The following is a 22,636-nucleotide window of genomic DNA, read 5'->3' on the forward strand; positions in this document are numbered from 1 at the left end:
TGTGACAGTGTTAAAAGATATTTCTGTCATGCAGTGCATTTTTACACCCTCTCCTCCCACCCACCCCTCCCCACGATTACCATGGACCCTAAGTAGTGGAGAAAAGAAGGTGTATATTTGTGAAAAATAATTCACAAACTCCATAGGAGGAAGTTAATTATTTTTCATGAATCTACACTTCCAAGTGCATTCTCCAACTTAATCAATGTTAAAAAATTACATGACTGCTAAATTAACTTCAATTTTATTTATTTATTGACACTATTGGTTAAAATGACACGATCTAGAATAATAGTGTGGCATCACAGGTATGAATTAAGAGCAGGAGAAAGAGTTAGTTGACCAGAAGTGGACATTCTAGATACAGTGGAAGATTATAGCCATTTAGGGATGTTTAGAACACATATGGTGAAAGATTAAGTTAAGTGTTCATGAAAAGAGAAAATGATAAAATGTTTTCATCATCTCTATTTTCACATTGTAAAGGTGATGCTGTTTGCTGACAGTCTGATTCCGACTGTTCGTCGAGCTCTGTGCGACAAGCTGCCTGAAGTGCGTGAAGCTGCTGCCTGCACGTTCGACAATCTGCATCACAATATCGGACAGAGAGCCCTCGATGAAATACTGCCAGACCTCCTTGAAAAATTGGTAGGTTTTTAAAATAAATCCCAATTTACAAGTTTAAATTTGATATTTATTTTCTGGATGATTATTCTTAATTTTTATCATTAAAATCTGCTAATTTATTTCTGTTTATAAAATTGTTATAAGAATGAAATAGCAAAACCCAAAATATTTTGTTACCATTTTTATATCTATACCTAAAAAAATAATTTACATTTGTTTAAAGGTAAGTAATTTTATTGTCAAATACAGGTTTGTTATATGTCTTCATCCAAATTTGACTAATACTAGTCTCTTTTATTCCTGGCAAGACATGTAGTATACAATTTCAGCCATATACTGTTTAAAACCTAAATTTCTTTCTGCCTCCATGTTAGATTTTAATAATTTAAATGAAGTGTGTTGAATTTATTAAGGCTTAAATATTCATAATTTTGATTTTATTTGCAGGATGATCCCGACATGCATGACATGGCTTTGGACGGCCTAACGCAGGTCATGTCAGTCAAAAGCAAAGTTGTTCTGCCGTATCTTGTTCCTCAGGTAATTCCTATGTAACTGGAGATGTAGCCCAGTGGTAAAGCGCTCGATTTTTGTCTTTGGGCCTATTGGGTTATTTCTCATTCCAGCCAGTGCACCACGACTGGTGTATCAACGGCTGTGGTATGTGTTATCCTGTCTGTGGAATGGTGCATATAAAAGATCCCTTGCTACTAATGCAAAAATGTAGCAGGTTTCCTCTCTATAACTCAAAATTACCATATGTTTGACATACAATAGCAGATGATTAAAAAATCAATGTGCTCTAGTGGTGTCGTTAAACAAAACAAACAAACAAATTCTAAGTAACTTTGATGTTTTTGTTCTGGGGTTTTTTGTTTTTTTTATCTCAGTATTTGAAATTTCAGTGTGTCTCTTCTTCTTTTATTTCTTTTAAAGCCATTTAAAAAATTATTATTTGAAGGTTTTTGGTTGGTTTTCTATTTGTCCTATTAATCTTTTTTGTTTTTAATAAAATAATTTCGAAAAACATTATTTTTAACAATAACCATTAACTTTTAAGAATCATGTTTAAAGATTTATGGGTGAGGAGCATATATCACCTCTTGCTTTGTTTGGAAAACTTATTTTCACTATACAATACCCACAGAACACTTTGAAGCACAGTATATACCCAATTAAAATGTCTCAAATTCAAATCCTCAGAACAATTTTAAATGTCATTACATTAAAGTTATGCAGTAAAAATTATTTTAATCTGAACAGTTATCACAACAGAATTTTCCCATTGCGAGTGTGAATTAATTAAAAATTCCAATGGCAGTCCTCTTGCTTATGATTTTACAAAACACCCATAGTTTCTTCACATAAGAACCTGTCCATTTTATATAACTTTTTAAATATCGAGATGTTTTGTTATTTTTTAGCTGACCCAGCCACCAGTAAACACAAAAGCCTTATCCCTTCTAACATCAGTGGCGGGTGATGCCTTAACAAAACATCTTGCCAAGATCCTTCCGGCCTTGATGTCGGCTCTTGCTGAAAAGATTGGAACCCCGGAAGAAGAACAGGTACTGTATAACTGGCAGTTTTCATAAGTTTTTATTTTTGTGGGGAGCCACAAATGTATAAAACCTTGAAAATAACAGAAAAATTGAAATATTGATTGAGATCACCATAATAAATTGACAGTTTCCTGCAATATTTTATTTGCTGTCACATGAAGATGAATACAAGGGAATAGTGTATTTCAAGACAACCAGTTATTATATTGCATTCAGTAAAATGTATACAAACTGCATGTGAGCTCTGAAGTGTGCATGGAAAGGGTTTCGGTGTTCTATTATTTAACTTTAAGCACTGGCGATATTCTGATATGAAACTTTTAATGTTGATTATTTATGGAAAAGAATATTTGACATACTAAACCACGAAATTAAAAATGTTCTCATTTCAGAGTTGCAAAACCTTGAAAACAAGAAAGATCAATATATTTTAGTCCTCAAACCATGAAAAGTTTAGGTCCTGAAAATTCTGCTTATACAGTATTCTCAAACACTGAATAAAAGAAACAAAATGCTGTTTTGTTAACTCATCAACTATTTAAGACAAATTCATTTAACAAGGGAGCAAGAGAAAAACAATGAAATGAAAATAAGTTGATTAACGATATTCCTGTGCACTGATTAAAGAACTGATAGATTTGATATTGGTAATTTTGATGCACCTTCTAAAGGATAAGAGGAGTCTTGTGCCACCACATTAGCTACTCTTTCAGGCAGTGCCACCACATTAGCTACTCTTTCAGGCAGGCTTGTCAAAATAAACAACCATGTCATCAGAAATTTAGGGGGTTTGATGAAATTTGTAAGTGGTTGAAATGATAAAGAGCTTAAATGATATTTTTTTATGTTCTAGAGGAGAAATCAGAAATTTAGTGGTTTCTCTTGAAATGATAAATAGCTTAATAATATTTCAGTTCATTCATTATTTTTGCTGTAATTTATGTTGAAAAAAAAGAAGTGCTGGTAGAGTAGTCTGAATTGAGTTATGGTACTTGTACCACCTTGCAAATTGAACTTAATTAGCCAGCCATGGCACTGTTTCAACTGTAGTGCAGGTACGTGGCATCATACCCCAGGGCATTTTACCCTAGGGTAGTCACTTGCCATTTGCACCTCACCCAGCCAGTTTCTGGTGCACCACCCCCCAGTTATAGGGACTCCCTGCTAGGGAGTAACTTGGCTTATCTCTCAGACCTTCCCAAGGGCAAGGTAGACAACAAGTGTCTGTCTGTAGCCCCTAAAGCAAGCCTTACCACCACTTCATTAGTGCTTGTGGGAGGTTTATATATATAATCCCATTTTACTGTATTCTTGGCAAATGGTTTGGGTAATTTGCATAAAAAAACAAAATTTAATTAAATTATTTTTAGTTTTAATGATTGTTAGTTGGTACTGATTCCTATATACAAATACTATTTTATGTAATTTATGTTTTTAAAATACTATATTGATAGACATTTGAATTAGAACTTACAAATTTTATTTTAATATTATAATATAATTATTATTGTGTAAGAGTTATTTCCCTTTGTTAAGATTCTTCAACTAACTTATAGCAGAAAGTACTGTATTTAGTATTTTATATTTGTAATTAGGCCTACCATGAAGGTTTATAAATATTTATTAAAATTTACCTTTTGTATCTGTCTGTCAACTAATTCTAAAAAATCTCTTTTATACTTTATTTCTTACATTAACATCAATAACATCTATATATAAACTGAACTCATCTTTAATTAAAAAAAATTGTAGAAAATTTAACCTTGACAATATTTTACTCATTGAACAAACAGTATTTTAATATTAAATTGCTCAATAATAATTTGATGTAATTTTTCAGGAACTGTACCACTGTAAAACTGTGGTTTTGGCGGTCGAGGATCAGATGGGATTGCGAACGATCATGGAGGACCTGATGAGCGCCACCAAGACAAGGGACCACAAAATGTGCTCGGCCGCAGTGACCATTCTCCATGCGTTCTGCAAGCAGACAGCTCTTGACTTCTCCGACTACATCCCACAGCTGTTCCGCACCTTGATCGGCCTATTCACGCGCACAGACACCGATGTTCTGCTGTCCGCCTGGAACTGTCTGGATGCCATTACAAAGGTTGGTTTAGGACTGTTCCAGAATCAATTGCCTGACTGAGAGGCAGTTGATTTGTATATTCAGGGAACATTTGGTTCAGTATTGTGTAGCTGTTCACTACACGGAGGGCGGGATGTAGCCCAGTGGTAAAGCGCTAGCTTGATGCGTGGTCATTCTAGGATCGATTTCCGTGTGTGTTCCCGTTGGGTCATTTCTTGCTCTAACCAGTAAACCACAACTGGTATATCAAAGGCTGTAGTATGCCTGTGGGATGGTGCATATAAAAGATCCCTAGCTACTACTGCAAAAATGTAGCGGCTTTCCTTTCTAAGACTGTCAAAATTACCAAATGTTTGACATCCAATAACCGATGATTACTAAATCAATATGCTCTAGTGGTGTCATTAAACAAAACAAACTGTTCACTACGCAAGTTTCAGAGATTGCTACACAATTTTTAAACAGTAGTTGCTAATAAATTTTTCAAAGGACTAGAAATATTACTAATCAAGATTTCGAAAAGAAAATGTTCCCTGATAATCGCCACCCACATTATAAACTTTTATTTGAAGAAGTATGCACAGAGAAATAAACTACAGCAGACTCACCAGGCAAAATATAATAATTACAGTTGAAAAAAAAGAAGTTTATTTTGTTTAACTAGCCCACAAGGATACATTGATTTATTAATTATTGGCTACTGGATGTCAAATATTTAATAATTCTAATACAGTCTTCAGAGGAAACCTATTAAAAATGTTCAAGGCAGAAGTTAATGTAGTCAGCATCACTGCCAACAGAAAAGTAATACTTGTATCTTACCTTTTTACATCGTAAACCCAAGACTAAAATTCAAAATGATGAATTTTTTTGTGATTTAGATTAGCCATTTTAGCCAGAGTATGTCCAACAGTGGTATGCAGTAGTACGAACATTAATGTGAATTGTATATGATAAAATAATTCAACAAAATATATGTAGGACTGTTTGTGTTTGTTATATAAATACTGTAAGTCATGTAATTAGTACATCATGATATTATTGCGTCCGTCCATGAGTGAACAAAAATGCGTATTTTCATTAATGCGTCGGGCAAAAGTCCACATCACATAAAAACCACAGTTGTGTTGTTATTATATTGTTTGGGCTTCATCTTTCATGTTCAAAGAAGTCAGTAGTTGTTTTCACAGCTACTACATAACCTGAAGCTAATCGCATGGTGAGTCAACCAGGAAGCCCTAATTACTTAAAGTAGTGTAATTAGTATAACTACACCTTAGTGTTAAGGGTATGCCTCGCACTTTTGTGTGGTGATTGCTTCTAATTAATCCGCCAGTAGGAATAAAAGGTAAACGGGTCGCTATTACAGGGCACAATATTTCACGCGAACGCAGACGTATTATTCTAACAAATGTTTTAGACTGATTTTATACACTTGATGCGCAGCACACGAATAGACGTTAACAAATGCAATATATTGCAACAGTGACAACCTGCGACCAGTCTAAATTGAATGCCATGTATAGAGTCGAGCCAAATGTTTTGAAGAAATATGCATGGATTGTTGGTTACGGTTATATAATTTTCTACTGTTTCATTTTTAAAGGAATATATTTAGTAATAAAATTTGTTGATTATAATTTTACAAATGTTCAAAACAGTTTAAATGTATACAGTAATCCAGAAGTGTAAGAAAATTTGGAAAATACTCACATCGCAAAGTGAGCTTTTTAAAAACAAAAAATTTGGAACATCACTGTATTATATAACCACTATGATATTCCAGGAAAGTGAAAATAGAATGGCAACATCGAAACGAAAGAAAGATTCTTGAAGTATTCACAAAAAGACGTTTAACAAAAATAGTTTTTGTATTTTGTTTCATCTTTATATTATAAAAGTTTTATTTTATTTAGAAGTATTATAGTAAAATCCTGCACATTTTTTTGTATTGGGAATGAGACTAAACAAAATGCGTCAAGTTATTATTGCGTCAATGTGTTCGTCGCATTTTTCGCAGTAATTACTTGCTCGCATTAATTTCATGATTTACAGTATTAGGTAATAGTAATGGAGATTTATTGACCATATATTATTATATCTAAAATGTATGATTTAGATTTTACATTTTGTTTCCCACTCTAAAAGGCATGTAGCCCCCCCCCCCCCCCCTGGGGTGTTGCCAAGTGACTATAGAAATAACCCACCTTTTCTTCCATGTCAGTAGTAATCAAGGTTACTTTTATTTATAATCCTTGGTAGCCCTGGGGTTGCGAACAGATTTGTAAACTTGCACGTGGAAATATGCCTATAAGATTTGAAATCAAGGAATTTACCATTGGTCTGTCATCTTGTGTAAACCTGAATTACATTTTCAAATTGTAGGGAGAGGCCTTGATATAGGCATTTTGCCTGTTGGCCAATCCCCAACCAGCATTATAATTGGGAATAAATATTGTTTAAACATATGGGACTTCAATAACAGTTTTGTGTCTTAATATATACATAGATTGGTTGTTAATGTTTCAGAAACTGGACGCCACAGAAATGCTGCAGCACATCACTAATGTGAGACAGTCTGTGAGATACGCTGTCTCGGACTTCAGTGGGTCAGAACTTCCTGGCTTCAGTATTCCTAAGAAGGTAGGTTGAAAAGAAAAGGAAAGGAATGTTGGTTTAAAGACACCTCAGTACTTGTAAGCTACGTATGCCATGTACTTGAAACTCTGTTCTGATGTAGGGAATGTGTTCCTAAACATTGCAAAGAAATCCCACACTACCTCACATAATCTAATCAATAATGTGATGTGGTGTGACGAGAACAGGTTCTCAGTAATTCACGAACACTGTTTTGAATTAGGAGATAACCATATGGAGTTTTTAGATTTGCGGGTGTTATTGTCTATTTAATCCCGCAAATGTCATTTTTTGACCAAAGGCTGAGGTTAAACTGAATCTTTTTTTTACGGAACTAACTGTATATCTGATATTTCTTGACAAAAATAGTTGGCTACAGTCTAACTGTAGACACTTGAACCGTCAACTTGGCCTGTTTCAATTGCTAATGACGTCATTAGCTTTTCAGGTGTTATTTTCATTTGATCCCAGAAAAATATGTAATTAACCAATCATAATACAAAACATGCGCCATCAGTTTACAATACACAGATGGTATCTAACATATGGTTACTTTGATATTCGGTCAAGATAGAGAAGGGGGAAACTCACTGTCACCTTAAAAACACATGTCCATTGTATAATCAACTAAATAGTACTATTAAAGGCACTGACCTTAGTTAATTTGCATTATAAAATATTTTTTAATATTACAATGTTTTTATGGTTAATTTACTCATCACTTACACCTTCTTCATTAAATGATTGGTTTTTTTGTAAATCCAGTGTGTTTTTGGTCATCCTGCTGTTTTTAAGTTAGCCAAAAATTAGTGCTTACAAAAGAGAAATGAGTTACGATCAGTGACATAGTGTTTGCAGATATAGTAATAATGTTAAGTGTTAACATTTTAAACTATGTTTGTGTTTTTAATACGTCATCACATTTTCAGGGAATTACACCGGTGTTGCCTATATTCCGTGAGGGAATTTTAAACGGTTCCCCAGAAATGAAGGAATCTGCAGCCAATGGCCTGGGCGAGGTGATCAACTACACGAGTGCCGAAGCCTTGAAACCGTCTGTAGTCAACATTACTGGTCCTCTCATTCGTATCCTTGGTGACAGATTCTCCTGGAACGTTAAGGTCGCAGTGTTGGAGACTTTGACCTTGCTCTTAGCCAAGGTTAGTAATTTGATTGTAAAACTGTATGTCGTGTAATGCTTACCAGACAGCAGTCACATAATAAAAAATGATTTTTAGCAACAAGATTATAAACAATTAATTATTGATTAGTGTATACACACACTCGCACACAAAGTAATCTGAACAATATAGCTTGTTAAATATTCAAAGTAACAATTAAAATTAACCTACCTACTTGAACATTATTTTGATCAAAATGTTGTGATTTTTATTTTCATAATTTGAATTTTTTTTTCCACAGGTGGGGATGATGTTGAAGCCGTTCTTGCCCCAGTTGCAGACAACGTTCCTGAAGGCCCTCAATGACCCGCACCGTTCTGTTCGACTGAAAGCTGCGGCCGCCCTCGGCAAGCTCATAGTGATTCACACAAGAGTGGACCCTCTCTTTACAGAGCTCCAGTCTGGGATCAAGAATGCTGAAGATACTAGTGTCAGGTGTGTGTAGTCATGAATGGAGGGGAGAAATCCAAACAGTATTAAGTACATTGACCTTAGTTATTAACGCATTAAGTATTTTTGGCTTTTACATGATTTGTATTGATGAATCACACATTAGTTACAATTTCTTCCATAATTTATTTGGCTTCTGGTCACCTTGATGTTTGTCTTTCAGACCTCTGTGAATTGAAAATTTGCGTAACCCAAAGGTGATGTAAATCAAAAACGTAGGCGACCATTTCCATGTAAATGATGTCCTAAATGTGTAAATGAAAAATAGCTTGTACGATGTACGAATAAAACAATAATTCTCGCAATGTATCAGAGGCCTGTATCACATTCAAATGCTTTTTATGCCTAACTAAAAGGTATGTGTCTTGGTAAGTAGGGTCTGTGACTTTCATAATTAATTTTTAGTTTGTACATTTTATGCTATTTTGCTTTATAACTTTCACCTGGCTGAAAGTTAATTATTTCCTGTGGGCGGGACATAGCTCAGTGGTAAAGCATTCGCTTGATGCTCGGTCGGTCTAGGATCGATCCCCGTTGGTGGACCCATTTGGCTATTTCTCGTTCCAGCCAGTGCTCCACAACTGGTGTAACAAAGACCATGATAAGTACTATCCTGTCTGTCGGATGGTGCATATAAAAGATCCCTTGCTGCTAATAAAAAAGAGTAGCTCATGAAGGTAGCCCATGAAGTGGTGACAGCGGGTTTTCTATCAATATCTGCGTGGTGCTTAACCGTATGTCTGATGCCATAAAACCGTCAATAAAATGTGTTGAGTGCTTCTTTAAATAAAACATTTCCTTCCTTTCTTAATTATTTCTTTTTCTTAAATGCGTTTGCATCAGTCGATGATTACTAGAGAGCCATCATTGAAACATTTGTGTTTGACCCTTCCAGAGACACCATGCTGCAGGCTTTACGCTACTGTCTGATGGGGGCAGGAGGTAAAGTAGCTGAAGGCTTGCGCAGACAGATCACCACGCTGCTGAAGGGTTTACTCAGCGCCCCAGAAGACAGCACGAGAATGGTGGCCGCGGGTTGCATGGGCGAGCTCGTTAGTGTGTTACCTGATGCTGAACTCACTGAACTTATTATTCAAGACCTCTTAGGTGAATATCAGGACTGATGTTTATCAAGTATTTTATAAGATGCAAAGTGTTTGTTTTAAGACCATCCACTTTGAAAAACAATGTTAAAAGATAACAAAATATGACATTTCGTCTGTGTAAACCATCCACTTTAAAAAACAATGTTAAAAGATAACATAACTTGACTAATCGTCTGTGTAAAGCATTTTGACTAAAAATAGAGTTCAAAACTTGGTTAATACCAAAGGCAAAGGTGCAAAATGTGTTATTTGCACAGATACAGGATGTTTTATTAGCACAGATACAGGATGTTTTATTTGCACAGATACAGGATGTTTTATTTGCACAGATACAGGATGTTTTATTTGCACAGATACAGGATGTTTTATTTGCACAGATACAGGATGTTTTATTTGCACAGATACAGGATGTTTTATTTGCACAGATACAGGATGTTTTATTTGCACAGATACAGGATGTTTTATTAGCACAGATACAGGATGTTTTATTTGCACAGATACAGGATGTTTTATTTGCACAGATACAGGATGTTTTATTTGCACAGATACAGGATGTTTTATTTGCACAGATACAGGATGTTTTATTTGCACAGATACAGGATGTTTTATTTGCACAGATACAGGATGTTTTATTAGCACAGATACAGGATGTTTTATTTGCACAGATACAGGATGTTTTATTTGCACAGATACAGGATGAATTATTAGCACAGATACAGGATGTTTTATTTGCACAGATACAGGATGTTTTATTAGCACAGATACAGGATGAATTATTAGCACAGATACAGGATGTTTTATTTGCACAGATACAGGATGTTTTATTTGCACAGATACAGGATGTTTTATTTGCACAGATACAGGATGTTTTATTAGCACAGATACAGGATGTTTTATTAGCACAGATACAGGATGTTTTATTAGCACAGATACAGGATGAATTATTAGCACAGATACAGGATGTTTTATTAGCACAGATACAGGATGTTTTATTTGCACAGATACAGGATGTTTTATTTGCACAGATACAGGATGTTTTATTAGCACAGATACAGGATGAATTATTAGCACAGATACAGGATGTTTTATTTGCACAGATACAGGATGTTTTATTAGCACAGATACAGGATGTTTTATTTGCACAGATACAGGATGTTTTATTAGCACAGATACAGGATGTTTTATTTGCACAGATACAGGATGTTTTATTAGCACAGATACAGGATGTTTTATTTGCACAGATACAGGATGTTTTATTTGCACAGATACAGGATGTTTTATTTGCACAGATACAGGATGTTTTATTAGCACAGATACAGGATGTTTTATTAGCACAGATACAGGATGTTTTATTTGCACAGATACAGGATGTTTTATTAGCACAGATACAGGATGTTTTATTAGCACAGATACAGGATGTTTTATTAGCACAGATACAGGATGTTTTATTAGCACAGATACAGGATGTTTTATTTGCACAGATACAGGATGTTTTATTAGCACAGATACAGGATGTTTTATTTGCACAGATACAGGATGTTTTATTTGCACAGATACAGGATGTTTTATTTGCACAGATACAGGATGTTTTATTAGCACAGATACAGGATGAATTATTAGCACAGATACAGGATGAATTATTAGCACAGAATGTTGGGTAACTGGTTACCCGTCTCGTTTCTATTTATTGTCACCGTAATGGTATATCCTGTTTTCGATTTTTTATATGAAACTCTTTCATGAATTTATGGATATTTTCCTGTTTCAGACCTTGATGCGAGTTTAGACTGGACCCTCAGACATGGTCGCAGCGTGGCTCTGGGAGTTGCCATCAAGGAGCATCCAGAACAGATCTGGACTCCTGCATTCAAAATGAACATCCTCAAAGCTGTGGGACAACTGGCGGTGGCTGATAGAGTATGTTTATTGTGAAATAAATATTTATATTAAAAAAAAAACATTGTAAAAACCTTTGGTGAGAGTTATGCTGAATTTTTGTCCTCAGCTGTGAGGGCCATATGTTTGTGGTGGAGCATTCACCCAGGCCCATTCTTATTTATAGGATATTAAACAAGCTTCTATTTCGTATCATCATTATGTCCGAAGTGAAATAATGTTCAGTTGTTACGAGCTTTAGCGAGTGACAATAAAAATTATTTCAAGAGGGACATAAACTTGATACGAAATGGCAACGAGTTTAATATCCTATTTATTACCCATAATTGATCTTAATTTATATCGCTCAACTCGCTTGGTTGACGTTCTTGTAAAGTTGTAGTGCGCCAATCGATGGCGTTATCATGTGACGTCGAAGTGTTATGTCCCACTTGGCGTTCTAGTGGGACGTATCACTTTGATATGTACCAAGATATTTTTAACCATATGGGTAATAAAAAACTTTACAATCTAAATTCCAATAACTAATGACATCACACACAAACAGTTTCTATAGTGTTGTCATGACATTAAAGTCTCTATTAAAGTCATGTGTGTAGAATTTATGAGCACGGGGCCTGATGTCGTCGGATTGATCGCACTTGGTGTATCCAGCCAATACCTAATAACTAGTACATGACAGGCCAAGGTATGTGATTAGCTGCCTGTTTGAAGGTGCATCCTTCACACAAACAGCAAATCACATACCATGGCTATTTAGATTGTTTTATTAGCAGTATAGTTTACAAGATTTTTTTTTTTTTTACAAGGACAATTTGGGACACTATATCTAACACTTTTGTAAACATTTATTGAACTATTTGTGTAATTTCAGATTCCTATCTGCCTCAGTGGTTTGAGATGTGCAGGATATATAATGAGACATCAGCTAAAATCAGCAGAGGAGATTTCTGTAGATTTAATTGGCCTGTTAAACAAGGTAATTGGTTAATATAATAGTACACAACCTGCAGGGCTTACCACCGGCCTCGGTGATGTCATGGTTAAGCCATCGGACATACGGCTGGTAGGTACAGGGTTCGTAGCCCGGTACCGGCTCACAACCAAAGCGAGTTTTAACGGCGGCTCAGTGGGTAGGTGTAAGACCACTACACCCTCTTCTCTCTCGCTAACAACTAACCTACTGTCCTGGACAGACAGCCCAGATAGCTGAGGTGTGTGTGCAGGACAGAGTGCTTGAACCTTACTTGGATATAAGCACAGAAATAAGTTGAAGGAGAAAAGGGCTTACCCTGATCATAACCAAATTAGCCAATTGCTAAGTTTTATAAAAAATGGCTTCAACTTTTAGTATTTGGCTAATAGAATGTTTAAATTAGCCACTTTTTAATAATTTTCAAATGACCTACATGTTTGAAAACTGGCTACAACAAATTTATTTCCAGTGACCCCTGAACATTATTGGGGATGTCATTATGTCCATAAAGCAATAACTTTTCTTGTGGAGGTAGTACACCATCAGAATTAGCTCTTTCCTCCTTATTCTCGACTCCAGTCGAGACGCACAAAACTAATGTGAAAACCCATTCTCAACTAGTCTAGACGCTACCGGTCTTCATAAACACAGCTGTCAACATTCACAGGAGTTGTCTATCTTGATTTTGTGAATGATAAAACATAGTAGAATGACATTCGAACATGTTGAGTGTATTTTGTTGACTGAGATTCGTATTTAAGTTGTTACCGAAAAGAAAACAAAAAATGGTCTAAATGTGTGTAAACGTTATTGATGACGTAACGTGCACATGGGTTCGATTTCTCGCTATTTGTATAAGCATTTCTTTTAAAACATGTTGGACATTATTATTTAATGAAAACTGAAGATTTATAAATGATATATTCGATGAAAATAACTGATAATACAGACTTTGAAGTAGATGATGGATGGATTATTCCTCATCGATTGAAAGTGAAAATAAACCATTATAAACAATGGATCGTGATCGTAGGGTTTTAAGAAAATATTTTTAAAAAATATTAATAAGTTCTTCTGTAAATTTTATTTTGGTAATTAGACTCACTAATATTTCCCCTAAACTATGACACACATCAAAATAGTGTTAAATTAGTTTGGTTTTTTACAATTTGAGGTTGAATAATGTAGATTCAAAATTACATATTTCACATTCGAAATTTGGATCAGTGATGACGTTTTCTGGGTGGATAAGAGTTAATTAAAATAACGAATAGAGAATGTTTCGAATATTAAGTTGTTTATCATTTCCGACATATTTTGCATTATATTCATCACTTATTCTTTTTTGAAAATACAAATATATATTGTATGCATTTTTGTGAATTAAGATCATTTTGAATAGGCAGTACACATTGTACATACTGGTAATATTCAAACAACACATTTCTTTTGCTTAACTGTTATTTTAATCAATACTTCTGAGTTTTTGTGTGGTGGTCTTTATTGTAATAACATTTATATATATATATATACAGTATAACCTCGATTTAACGCCAACCAATGTTCCAAAATAATTTTGGCGGTATAGTGTGTTTTTTAAGTTGCTGAATGTCAAGAATATGACATACCGGGTATGTTTTAAATGTAAATAACAGTAACAAAAATAACAACAACCAGGTAACAACATTATTATTTTATTTGTCTATAAACATGGCAAGTCAATACACTAAAACGTAAAACGTGCACATGTATGCGTTTCAATCGATCTGTGAAATACATTTATTTTTGTTCTTTAATCTTTTTTGAAAAAGTTCAGAATGTTTTTTTGCTGAGCACCTGATAGAATTATTTCATTCAGTCGTGTTTGGAAGGCTGTTAAAATGTTAATATCTGAATCAACACAATGTTGATTCCCTTCTACAAAACGTATCACCGTGTTCATGGCATCCCTGGCACTAACCGCTGATGGAATGGGCTCCGGTTCAGCGTCGGACTCTTCTTCCTGGTCATCAGTCGTTTCGTCGTGAATCTGTTTAACACTTTCAAGAATCTGCTCATCGCTGATATTAGCAAATGTCTCTGCTTCGTTGTCAACATCCATTCTCAGCTGTTCGTCGATTGAAAGCCGGCCCATGACATCACCAACTAGATCTCACAACACTGTCATTTCATTGGCTGGTGCTTGATGCAAGTCAGTATGAGGGTCCTGAGGAACGACCCCTGTGTGAATCCAACAATTTTTTATGGTGGTGGCACTGACCATATCTCAAGCATGTTTCACAAAACGAATGCCGTCACTCAGTGGTAGCTGCAGATCTTTACTGGTCTTGTCGTCATCAATACACTGTACCAGTCGTTGAAGTTGCATTCGCCTGTACTGTCCCTTGAAAGCTTGGATAATGCCAGCATTGAGTGGTTGAAGATGGCTCGTCGTGGTTGGTGGCAGAAAGTTAATTTTATTGTTTGACAGTTTCTTTGGGATGATATGGCTTGGTGCATTGTCCATGAGGAGCAAGATTTTTCTTTTCTGTCATTTCATCATGGTGTTCATGTTTGTTAAATAACGTGCAAACAGTTCTCCGTTCATCTATGCTTTTTTATTTGCCTTGTAATCCACGTACAAATTGACGTTAAAACATCTAGGTTTCGCTGATTTTCCTGTCACTAGCGGTTTTAGCTTATCAGAGCCGTCGGCATTGGCACATAAAACAATCGTTATCCTCCCTTGGATGTTTTGGTCCCCTTGTTGTCGGTCGTCGTTGAGAGGGATCGATCAGGTAACATGCGATAAAACAGACCCGTTTCATCGGTGTTGTACACATCTTTTAAGGCGTAATTCTTGATAACATCACTGGCCGCGGTTCGCCCATTAGCAATCAGCTGTTTGTCAACCCCGGCACTTTCACCTGAAATAACATGCTGTGCGATGCTGTGTCTCGACTTGAACCTCCGCAGCCACCCATTAGAAAACGCGAAGTCGGAAATGTTTTGTTCATCAGCAAAGGACCTGGCTTTAACTCTCAGAATTTCATTTGTCATAGGGACATTTTGAGCATGGGCATTGCTGAACCATAAGAATAATGCTTCTTCCAAATCGGTGTGTTTTGCCAATTTCCGGGGGGGTTTCGGGCCGGTTCGACATTTTCATCTTCCCACTTTTCGTTTTGAAGTAGAATATCGCCAACTGTCCTTCGTTTTACAGGATAGGCCCACAACGCTGAAAAGTGATTGGCTATATCTTGTTGACTTTTAGTTGAATTTACCTTCGAGTACTGAACAATTTCTCTTTTTTTAACTGCGTCTAATACGATACGTTTGTGCTTTAAATCCATCTGCTGTAATAAAATGCGTTACCGGTGTCGTCGTATTAATGCCAAAGCTAAATAGCAACTTAACATGAGGCCATGGTCGAAATAAAACTTACCTAAAGTTTGTTTATTAATTAAACTCGAGTCGTTGCTGCCAGCACTTCAAAGACCCGACGTAACAATCTGCGATTGAAATAATGAATCTAATGCACCCCTCTGTCACGTGATCACTATAGCGGCTGTTCTTTCTATACTGAGTGTTGATTGGACACAAACACCGCGCCTGCCTAAACAATTCTAGCACTTACATCCATTAATTGCTACAATAAACAAAAACAGATTCAGTGTGTACTGCTATTCATATTAAATTTTTAAAACACATCCTACCAGTAAGGAAAGGAACCCCACTATTCATGATATACGGTGAACTTGGAAGAAAACCCCTTAAATTAATTATCCAACAAAGGATGATAAGTATCTGGGCCCGAATTGTTTCTGGAAAACAAACAAAAACATCCCTCTTATTGTATAAACTAATGTTACACGACTCTAACATATCTGGATATAATTATAAGTGGATAAAACACGTGGAAAATATATTTAACCAACTAGGTATGACCAGTATTTGGATGTTACAAAACTGTTCATCTATACCACTACTTATTTATCACGTTAAATTAAGACAAAACGATCAGTACCTACAACAATGGAATAGCGACATAGCTTCATCATCAAGGGGTAAAATGTACACCACATTTAAAGAACATCTAACATTTGAAAAATATATTATAAAATTACCACAAATATCCTGGACTATGTTACTAAAATTTAGAACATCAAACCATTACTTACCAATCAAAACAGGACGATGGAACAACACCCCAGTAGAAAGCAGGCTATGCACACTATGTAACAAAAATGACATCGGAGACGAATTTCACTATCAACTTACATGCTCTTTCTTTAATAACTCCCGAAATTTTTTGTTAAAGCCATATTATTATAACAAACCCAATATGCTGAAATTTAAACAACTAATGACAAATGACAAAATAAGTCTTCTAAAAAAGTTGTGCAAATTAATAAAAGAAATTACGGTTAAATTTGGTAAACCTTAAAAAGAATGGTCTCCCAAGCTTATACTGTCTTATTCTGACTACTACTATCCATGTTTGCATATATATATATATATAGATTATTACTATTAGAAATATATTTCATTTTGTATTATTATTATTAGTAGTAATTTTTTGTTTTGATATTGTACATATAAATTTTCTCATGTAAACCCCATCTTGTCACTGTCATATAATTATTGTTAATGTACCTCATATGCCGCTGAATAGCGGCCTGAGTGAAATAAAGTTCTGTTCTGTTCTGCCAGTATACAACGGTGTGAGGATTTCCCCAAACAACAGATCGCTGGTAATTATGTCACTATAATCAACTTTGTGACCAGACCATTGGCGGCAAAATCGAGGGAAATATAATGGCTAAATGGAGTTTGGTTCAAAAACGTCGTTGGTGGATTGCGGTTACCGAGGGTGGCGTTATATCGAGGGAAATAAACATGAATGAAAACTACTTGAGTACAGTACAAAAGAGGTTGGCGTTAAATCGGGGGGCAATAAATCGAGGGTACACTGTATATATATATTTTTCTTTTTATGTTTTTTTATTACAAAAAGTATTTTAGTTAATTGAAAAATAATTTTAAAGGTATTTGACACTTCTGTTGTTTATACAATATAAGGGTGTTGTGTGATCTGGACCTGGAGGGGTTTCAATATGAACCTAGTGGATCCTTCTGTCTACTTTTTCTTTGGACACCTACCGTTATATATACATGAATAGCCTAATATTGCACACACAAAAATTGTTTCAGCCTACCCCCAACCCCAACCCCCACCTTCCTTCAATGCCCATCATATTAAAAAATAACAATTGCTATTGATTTGAAGTTTGATAAAGAAAATTCTAGCATAAAACATATTTTTTTTAAGTTTAATTTTTTACCTCTTGATTTTTTAACTTGTAGGGAATGAAACACGATTCGAACGACGTCAAACAACTCATTGGACAGATAGTAATCTGGATTGCTCAGAGCTTTCCAAACATGCTTCCATCCGACTTGATTCGACAACTCATTCCACTGCTTGTGAATGGAACCAAAGAGAGGAACACCCTCGTCAGGGCAAACAGCGAGTTGGCTCTGGTGGCCTTGCTACATCTTAGGGACAGTGAAAAGGGATTTCAGGTAACGTTTTAGACGAAGGAAGGAAATTGTTTTTATTTAACAACGCACTCAACACATTTTATTTTACGGTTATATGGTGTCGGACATATGGTTAAGGACCATACAGATACTGAGAGAGGAAACCTGCTGTCACCACTTCATGGGCTACTCTTTTCGATTGGCAGCAAGGGATCTTTTATATGTACCATCTCACAGACAGGATAGCACATACCACAGCCTTTGATATACCAGTCATGGTGTACTGGGTGGAGCGAAAAATAGCCCAATGGGTCCATCGACAGGGATCAATCCCAACATTTTAAACGAGTGTTTCTTCTTGTATAACTCTAAATTTCTGACTTGGTAGGCTTCTCGTTCCAACCAGTGCACCACAACTGGTCAAAAGCTGTGGTATGTGCTTTTCTGTCTGTGGAAAAGTGCATATAAAAGATCCCGTGCTGCATTAGGAAAAATGTAGCGGGTTTCCTCTGATGACTATGTATCAGAATTACCAAATGTTTGACATCCAATAGCCGATGATTAATTAATCAATGTGTTCTAGTGGTGTCATTAAACAAAACAAACTTTTAACTTTTCACAGTAAGCTTTTGCTTAAATTTTTCATCTTGCAACGAAACCCCAACATATTACTATTATTAGGTCCATTGTTATTTAAAGATTCTTTTCAGGTAACATTTGAGAACAGTGTTTTTATTCTCAAATAACTTTTAAACTCTAATTTACTTCTCAGTAGGCTTTGTTTAAATTTTTAATCATGCAAAAAACCCAAACATATTAGGTCCACTTTTTTAAAATTTATTTTAGACTATTAAATGTTGATTGTAAAAACAAATATTAAAATGGATTTCCCTGCAAAAAAAACTAATGTGTATATGATACAACCAGTTCAGCTAACTTATCAAAGGCTATGGTGTAACATTTGAGAACAGTGTTTATATTCTCAAATAACTTTTAAACTCTAATTTACTTCTCAGTAGGCTTTGTTTAGATTTTTCATCGTGCAAAAAACCCAAATATATTAGGTCCACTTTTTTAAAAGATTATTTTAGACTATTAAATGTTGATTGTAAAAACAAATATTAAAAACTGATTTCCCTGCAAAAAAACCTAATGTGTATATGATGCAACCAGTTCAGCTAACTTGTCAAAGGCTATGGTGTGTGTTATCCTGTCTGCAGAAAGGTTCCTCTAGAACGGCATGTTGGTTCTATTAATTTGAATCAAGTCGGAACACAATCACACAAATGACTACTAATTTTATTGTACTGCCAGAAATTGTTTAACTCAAGTGAAATAATCCATTTTTAGTCTGTATGTTCTTGTTGTTCATAGCTTTGGGGTTTTTTGGGTTTTTTTATATCATTGATCTTTTTATTTATTTTTAAACAGGATTGTCTGTCATCTCTTGATACTGGTATGCAAGATTCACTTCGCGAAGTACTCACCAAGAGTTTGAAGAAACACATCACCCAAACAGAGCCTCGGCGAGAGGAAATTGACGACACACTTCTTACTTGACACCAACCAATCAAACAGCCTGACCTACTAACTGTGTGTGGAGGAATAATGATGGGAAAAACTGTTACAATGATAATAGCATCAATAATGTGAAAGATGAAAAAAGATTCATAATGATAATAATGTCAGTATTGTTAATGATGGAAACAAAACTTTCATAATAATAGTGTCAGCATTGTTTTAAAAAAACAAATTTAAACTCTCATTACTAATACATGTACTAATAGTGTGAATAATGTTAAAGATGGGAAAATCTCATGATGATAATGTCAGTTAGTAATATTAAAGATGAAAACCCAATTAAGAGTAATCAGTGTGTTATGTTTAAAATGTTGTCATGTTTGTTTTCAGTATACAATGACAGGTGATGATTATACACGATAGATGAAAATACAAATGGTGAGAAATCGTCAGATTTTATCCTTCTAGAGACATATTCACAGATAACTGGATTTCTAAAATTCTATGGTGTTATTGTGTTATTTCAGACAAATGCTTTGTGGTTTTGATGGATTTGAATAAAACAAAAAAATCGGCCAAAGTTCAAAATTACTATGTTAAACATATTTAAGTGAAGTTCAGAATGTTGTTTTACATTATTATATAAATATAATTTCTTGTCCATTTCTTTGTTTTCGCATTTTTTCTGACTAAACCTGTATCCTAGAATTAGACTTTACCTTGAATCCAAGCTGACAAGGTTTTACTTGACAATAGTTAACTTTAAACTGTGGATACATGAAACTTAACATGTTGAAACTGAGAGCTAACCTACTTTCTGTCTGGTATATTAGAGTGTAAAAATACATACAGCCTTGGAGTTTACATTTTGTGTTATAGTACAATTAGTCTATTCTAGTGTTTGTTGCATATCATGATAATCATCATTCTGATTTTTAAAATATGTATATTGTATCCAGTATCATTCAAGTTGTTTCTTTAAAGTACTCTATTGACTACAGATAATGAAGCTATCTTAGCGCTACAATATCTTAGGCTATGAAATCACTACAACACATGCCATAGCCTATGCTACTTTTACGATACCATAATCATAAGATAGCTTCAAAAATCTGGACCCTCATTTAGGGTCTCTACGAGTACTCGGGCACGGGCCGAGTCTAGCAAGACTCAAGTCCGTTTACAGGTCTCGAGTACCCGTGCAAGGAAGAGCACTATCATTTAATTATATAACTTTTACTTCACTTTGCCATATGCTTGCCGCCGGTTACGTTATAGGGGTATGAGACATGGAAGGAAAGCAAAAATCGAATGTGTAACATGCAATGCAATGGCCTTATTTGGCATCCATGTTCAGTGCTGGAATTAAGATTTTATTTTATTCCTTAGTCTCATTCTCATCTAGTGTAAGTGTCGGGTACTCTGGTCCAGGTCGGATTTGACCCTTGAGTACTCGAGTCCAATATTTCAGACTCGTGGAAACCCTACCCTGATTGGCTAATCTGTCCTTATTCATTACATTGCACTAGTGTTGGAATTGCTTCTTACTAAATGCTAATGCAGACTGCACGCCGAGGAGACTCGAACAAGTCAAGATGAAGACTGTTTCTGATGATTTTTAGGATCATGTGGAGCCGTTCTTGAGCATCTTGTCTCCTAGCAACTGTCTTGATAGATCTTAGACCCTGTTAGAGATGAAGTTTAAAGTACGCTAACAGTTTTATTCTTTAATGTAGAGTGATTTTTATTATGATTTTGTTACAAGATACTGGGTAGTTGAAAAAATTACTAATACATGTAATAGTAAATATGTGAATTTTAAAGACATTTTAAAATGAATTATTTTCATAATAAAAAAAATAATAAAAAAGAAACTACATATATTTACAGATATTATTTGAAAGTTTTGCTTAAATCAAAATTGAATTTAGTACATTTAATCACATATATACTTAATGAAAAAGTATTGAAATTGTATATGTCTAACCGTGAGCACATTTTGAAAAAAAAAAATGTTTGATTGTTGAGATTCACTCCACGTATATGGATGCCCACTCAAAGCTAGTTACATGTACGTGTATGTGACTGAAAAAGACCACACAGTGAGAAGATTAGAATAGAGCTGATTAAAAAAACTAAAAAACATTAATTTGTCTTATGCTTAAAAACCTGTTATGCTTCCACCAGTGGGGGTGTTAAAAACAGCTGCTTAAGAGAAGTGGCTGCTTAACACAGGTCAGGTTGTACTAGACAGTGATTTTGGAAAATAATAACCTGTCCTCTTGAAGCCAGAGGACTAGTTAATGCAAGTGGCTGCTTGGTAAGGTTTGACATCCAACCATTAATATGTAATGTTTAAATTTCTGAACATGTGGGATATAACTTGATATCCTACCACATTAAAAAAACTAATTTAAAATTTTGTTTTTAATTTAAAGACAATGTGTTTAAATTCATTTGGCATTTCTTTCTGTTTTTGTTTGTGTCAGATTACTGGTATTTATTAAATATAATGTTATATATGCAATAATCATGATGGTTTTCTTTTACGGTGTTTGTCTGGATTTAATATCACATTTTCTTTCTTTTCTGTGAAATATTGTGTTAAATTCTGGTTTCTAGTTGCTTTGTGACACAGCAGTTTGTTTTGTACGTGTTGAGTGATAAACATTTACTGATTTATTGTGCACAAAATATCACTGGTGTACATAACAGTAAACATGTATAAATCTATAATAATAAATATTGAAATATATTTTGAGACTTTGTTTATTTATTAGTGCACAGTATTAGGCTTACTTACATTAGTGGTTATTTTATTTTTGCCACTATGTAAGCCTATGGTAGTAGTATGAGGTTTATTTGTGTCTGTCAATGTGTAAGCCTATGGTAGTAATATGGGATGTTTGTTTATTTGTGTCATTATGTAAGCCTATGGTAGGTATGTGTAATATGCTACCGTTTTGCTACAGGCACATAGATGCATACTCCAGCACTCTGTGTTGGTGTGTGTGTTTCTTTAAAAATAGGTATACCATTGTGAATTGGAGATTCCATTTTATGTGAAC

At 34.9% G+C, this 22,636-nt stretch overlaps 1 protein-coding gene across 1 annotated transcript in view; it reads left to right on the forward strand.

Annotated features, from left to right (window-relative positions):
• Positions 1 to 22,323, forward strand: part of LOC121367854 (eIF-2-alpha kinase activator GCN1-like) — a 75,439-nt gene extending 53,116 nt beyond the window's left edge. Inside the window, exons 40-51 of the mRNA XM_041492278.1 lie at positions 487 to 648; positions 1,075 to 1,167; positions 2,052 to 2,195; positions 4,030 to 4,299; positions 6,808 to 6,921; positions 7,845 to 8,075; positions 8,338 to 8,531; positions 9,442 to 9,653; positions 11,421 to 11,569; positions 12,423 to 12,527; positions 17,871 to 18,089; positions 19,479 to 22,323. Coding sequence (XP_041348212.1) covers positions 487 to 648; positions 1,075 to 1,167; positions 2,052 to 2,195; positions 4,030 to 4,299; positions 6,808 to 6,921; positions 7,845 to 8,075; positions 8,338 to 8,531; positions 9,442 to 9,653; positions 11,421 to 11,569; positions 12,423 to 12,527; positions 17,871 to 18,089; positions 19,479 to 19,607 — 2,022 coding nt within the window. The 3' untranslated portion in view covers positions 19,608 to 22,323. The remainder of the gene's footprint in view (positions 1 to 486; positions 649 to 1,074; positions 1,168 to 2,051; positions 2,196 to 4,029; positions 4,300 to 6,807; positions 6,922 to 7,844; positions 8,076 to 8,337; positions 8,532 to 9,441; positions 9,654 to 11,420; positions 11,570 to 12,422; positions 12,528 to 17,870; positions 18,090 to 19,478) is intronic.
• Positions 22,324 to 22,636: the final 313 nt, after the last annotated feature.

The sequence above is a fragment of the Gigantopelta aegis genome, chromosome 3, assembly GCF_016097555.1.
Source record: "Gigantopelta aegis isolate Gae_Host chromosome 3, Gae_host_genome, whole genome shotgun sequence".
NCBI classification, from domain to species: domain Eukaryota; kingdom Metazoa; phylum Mollusca; class Gastropoda; order Neomphalida; family Peltospiridae; genus Gigantopelta; species Gigantopelta aegis.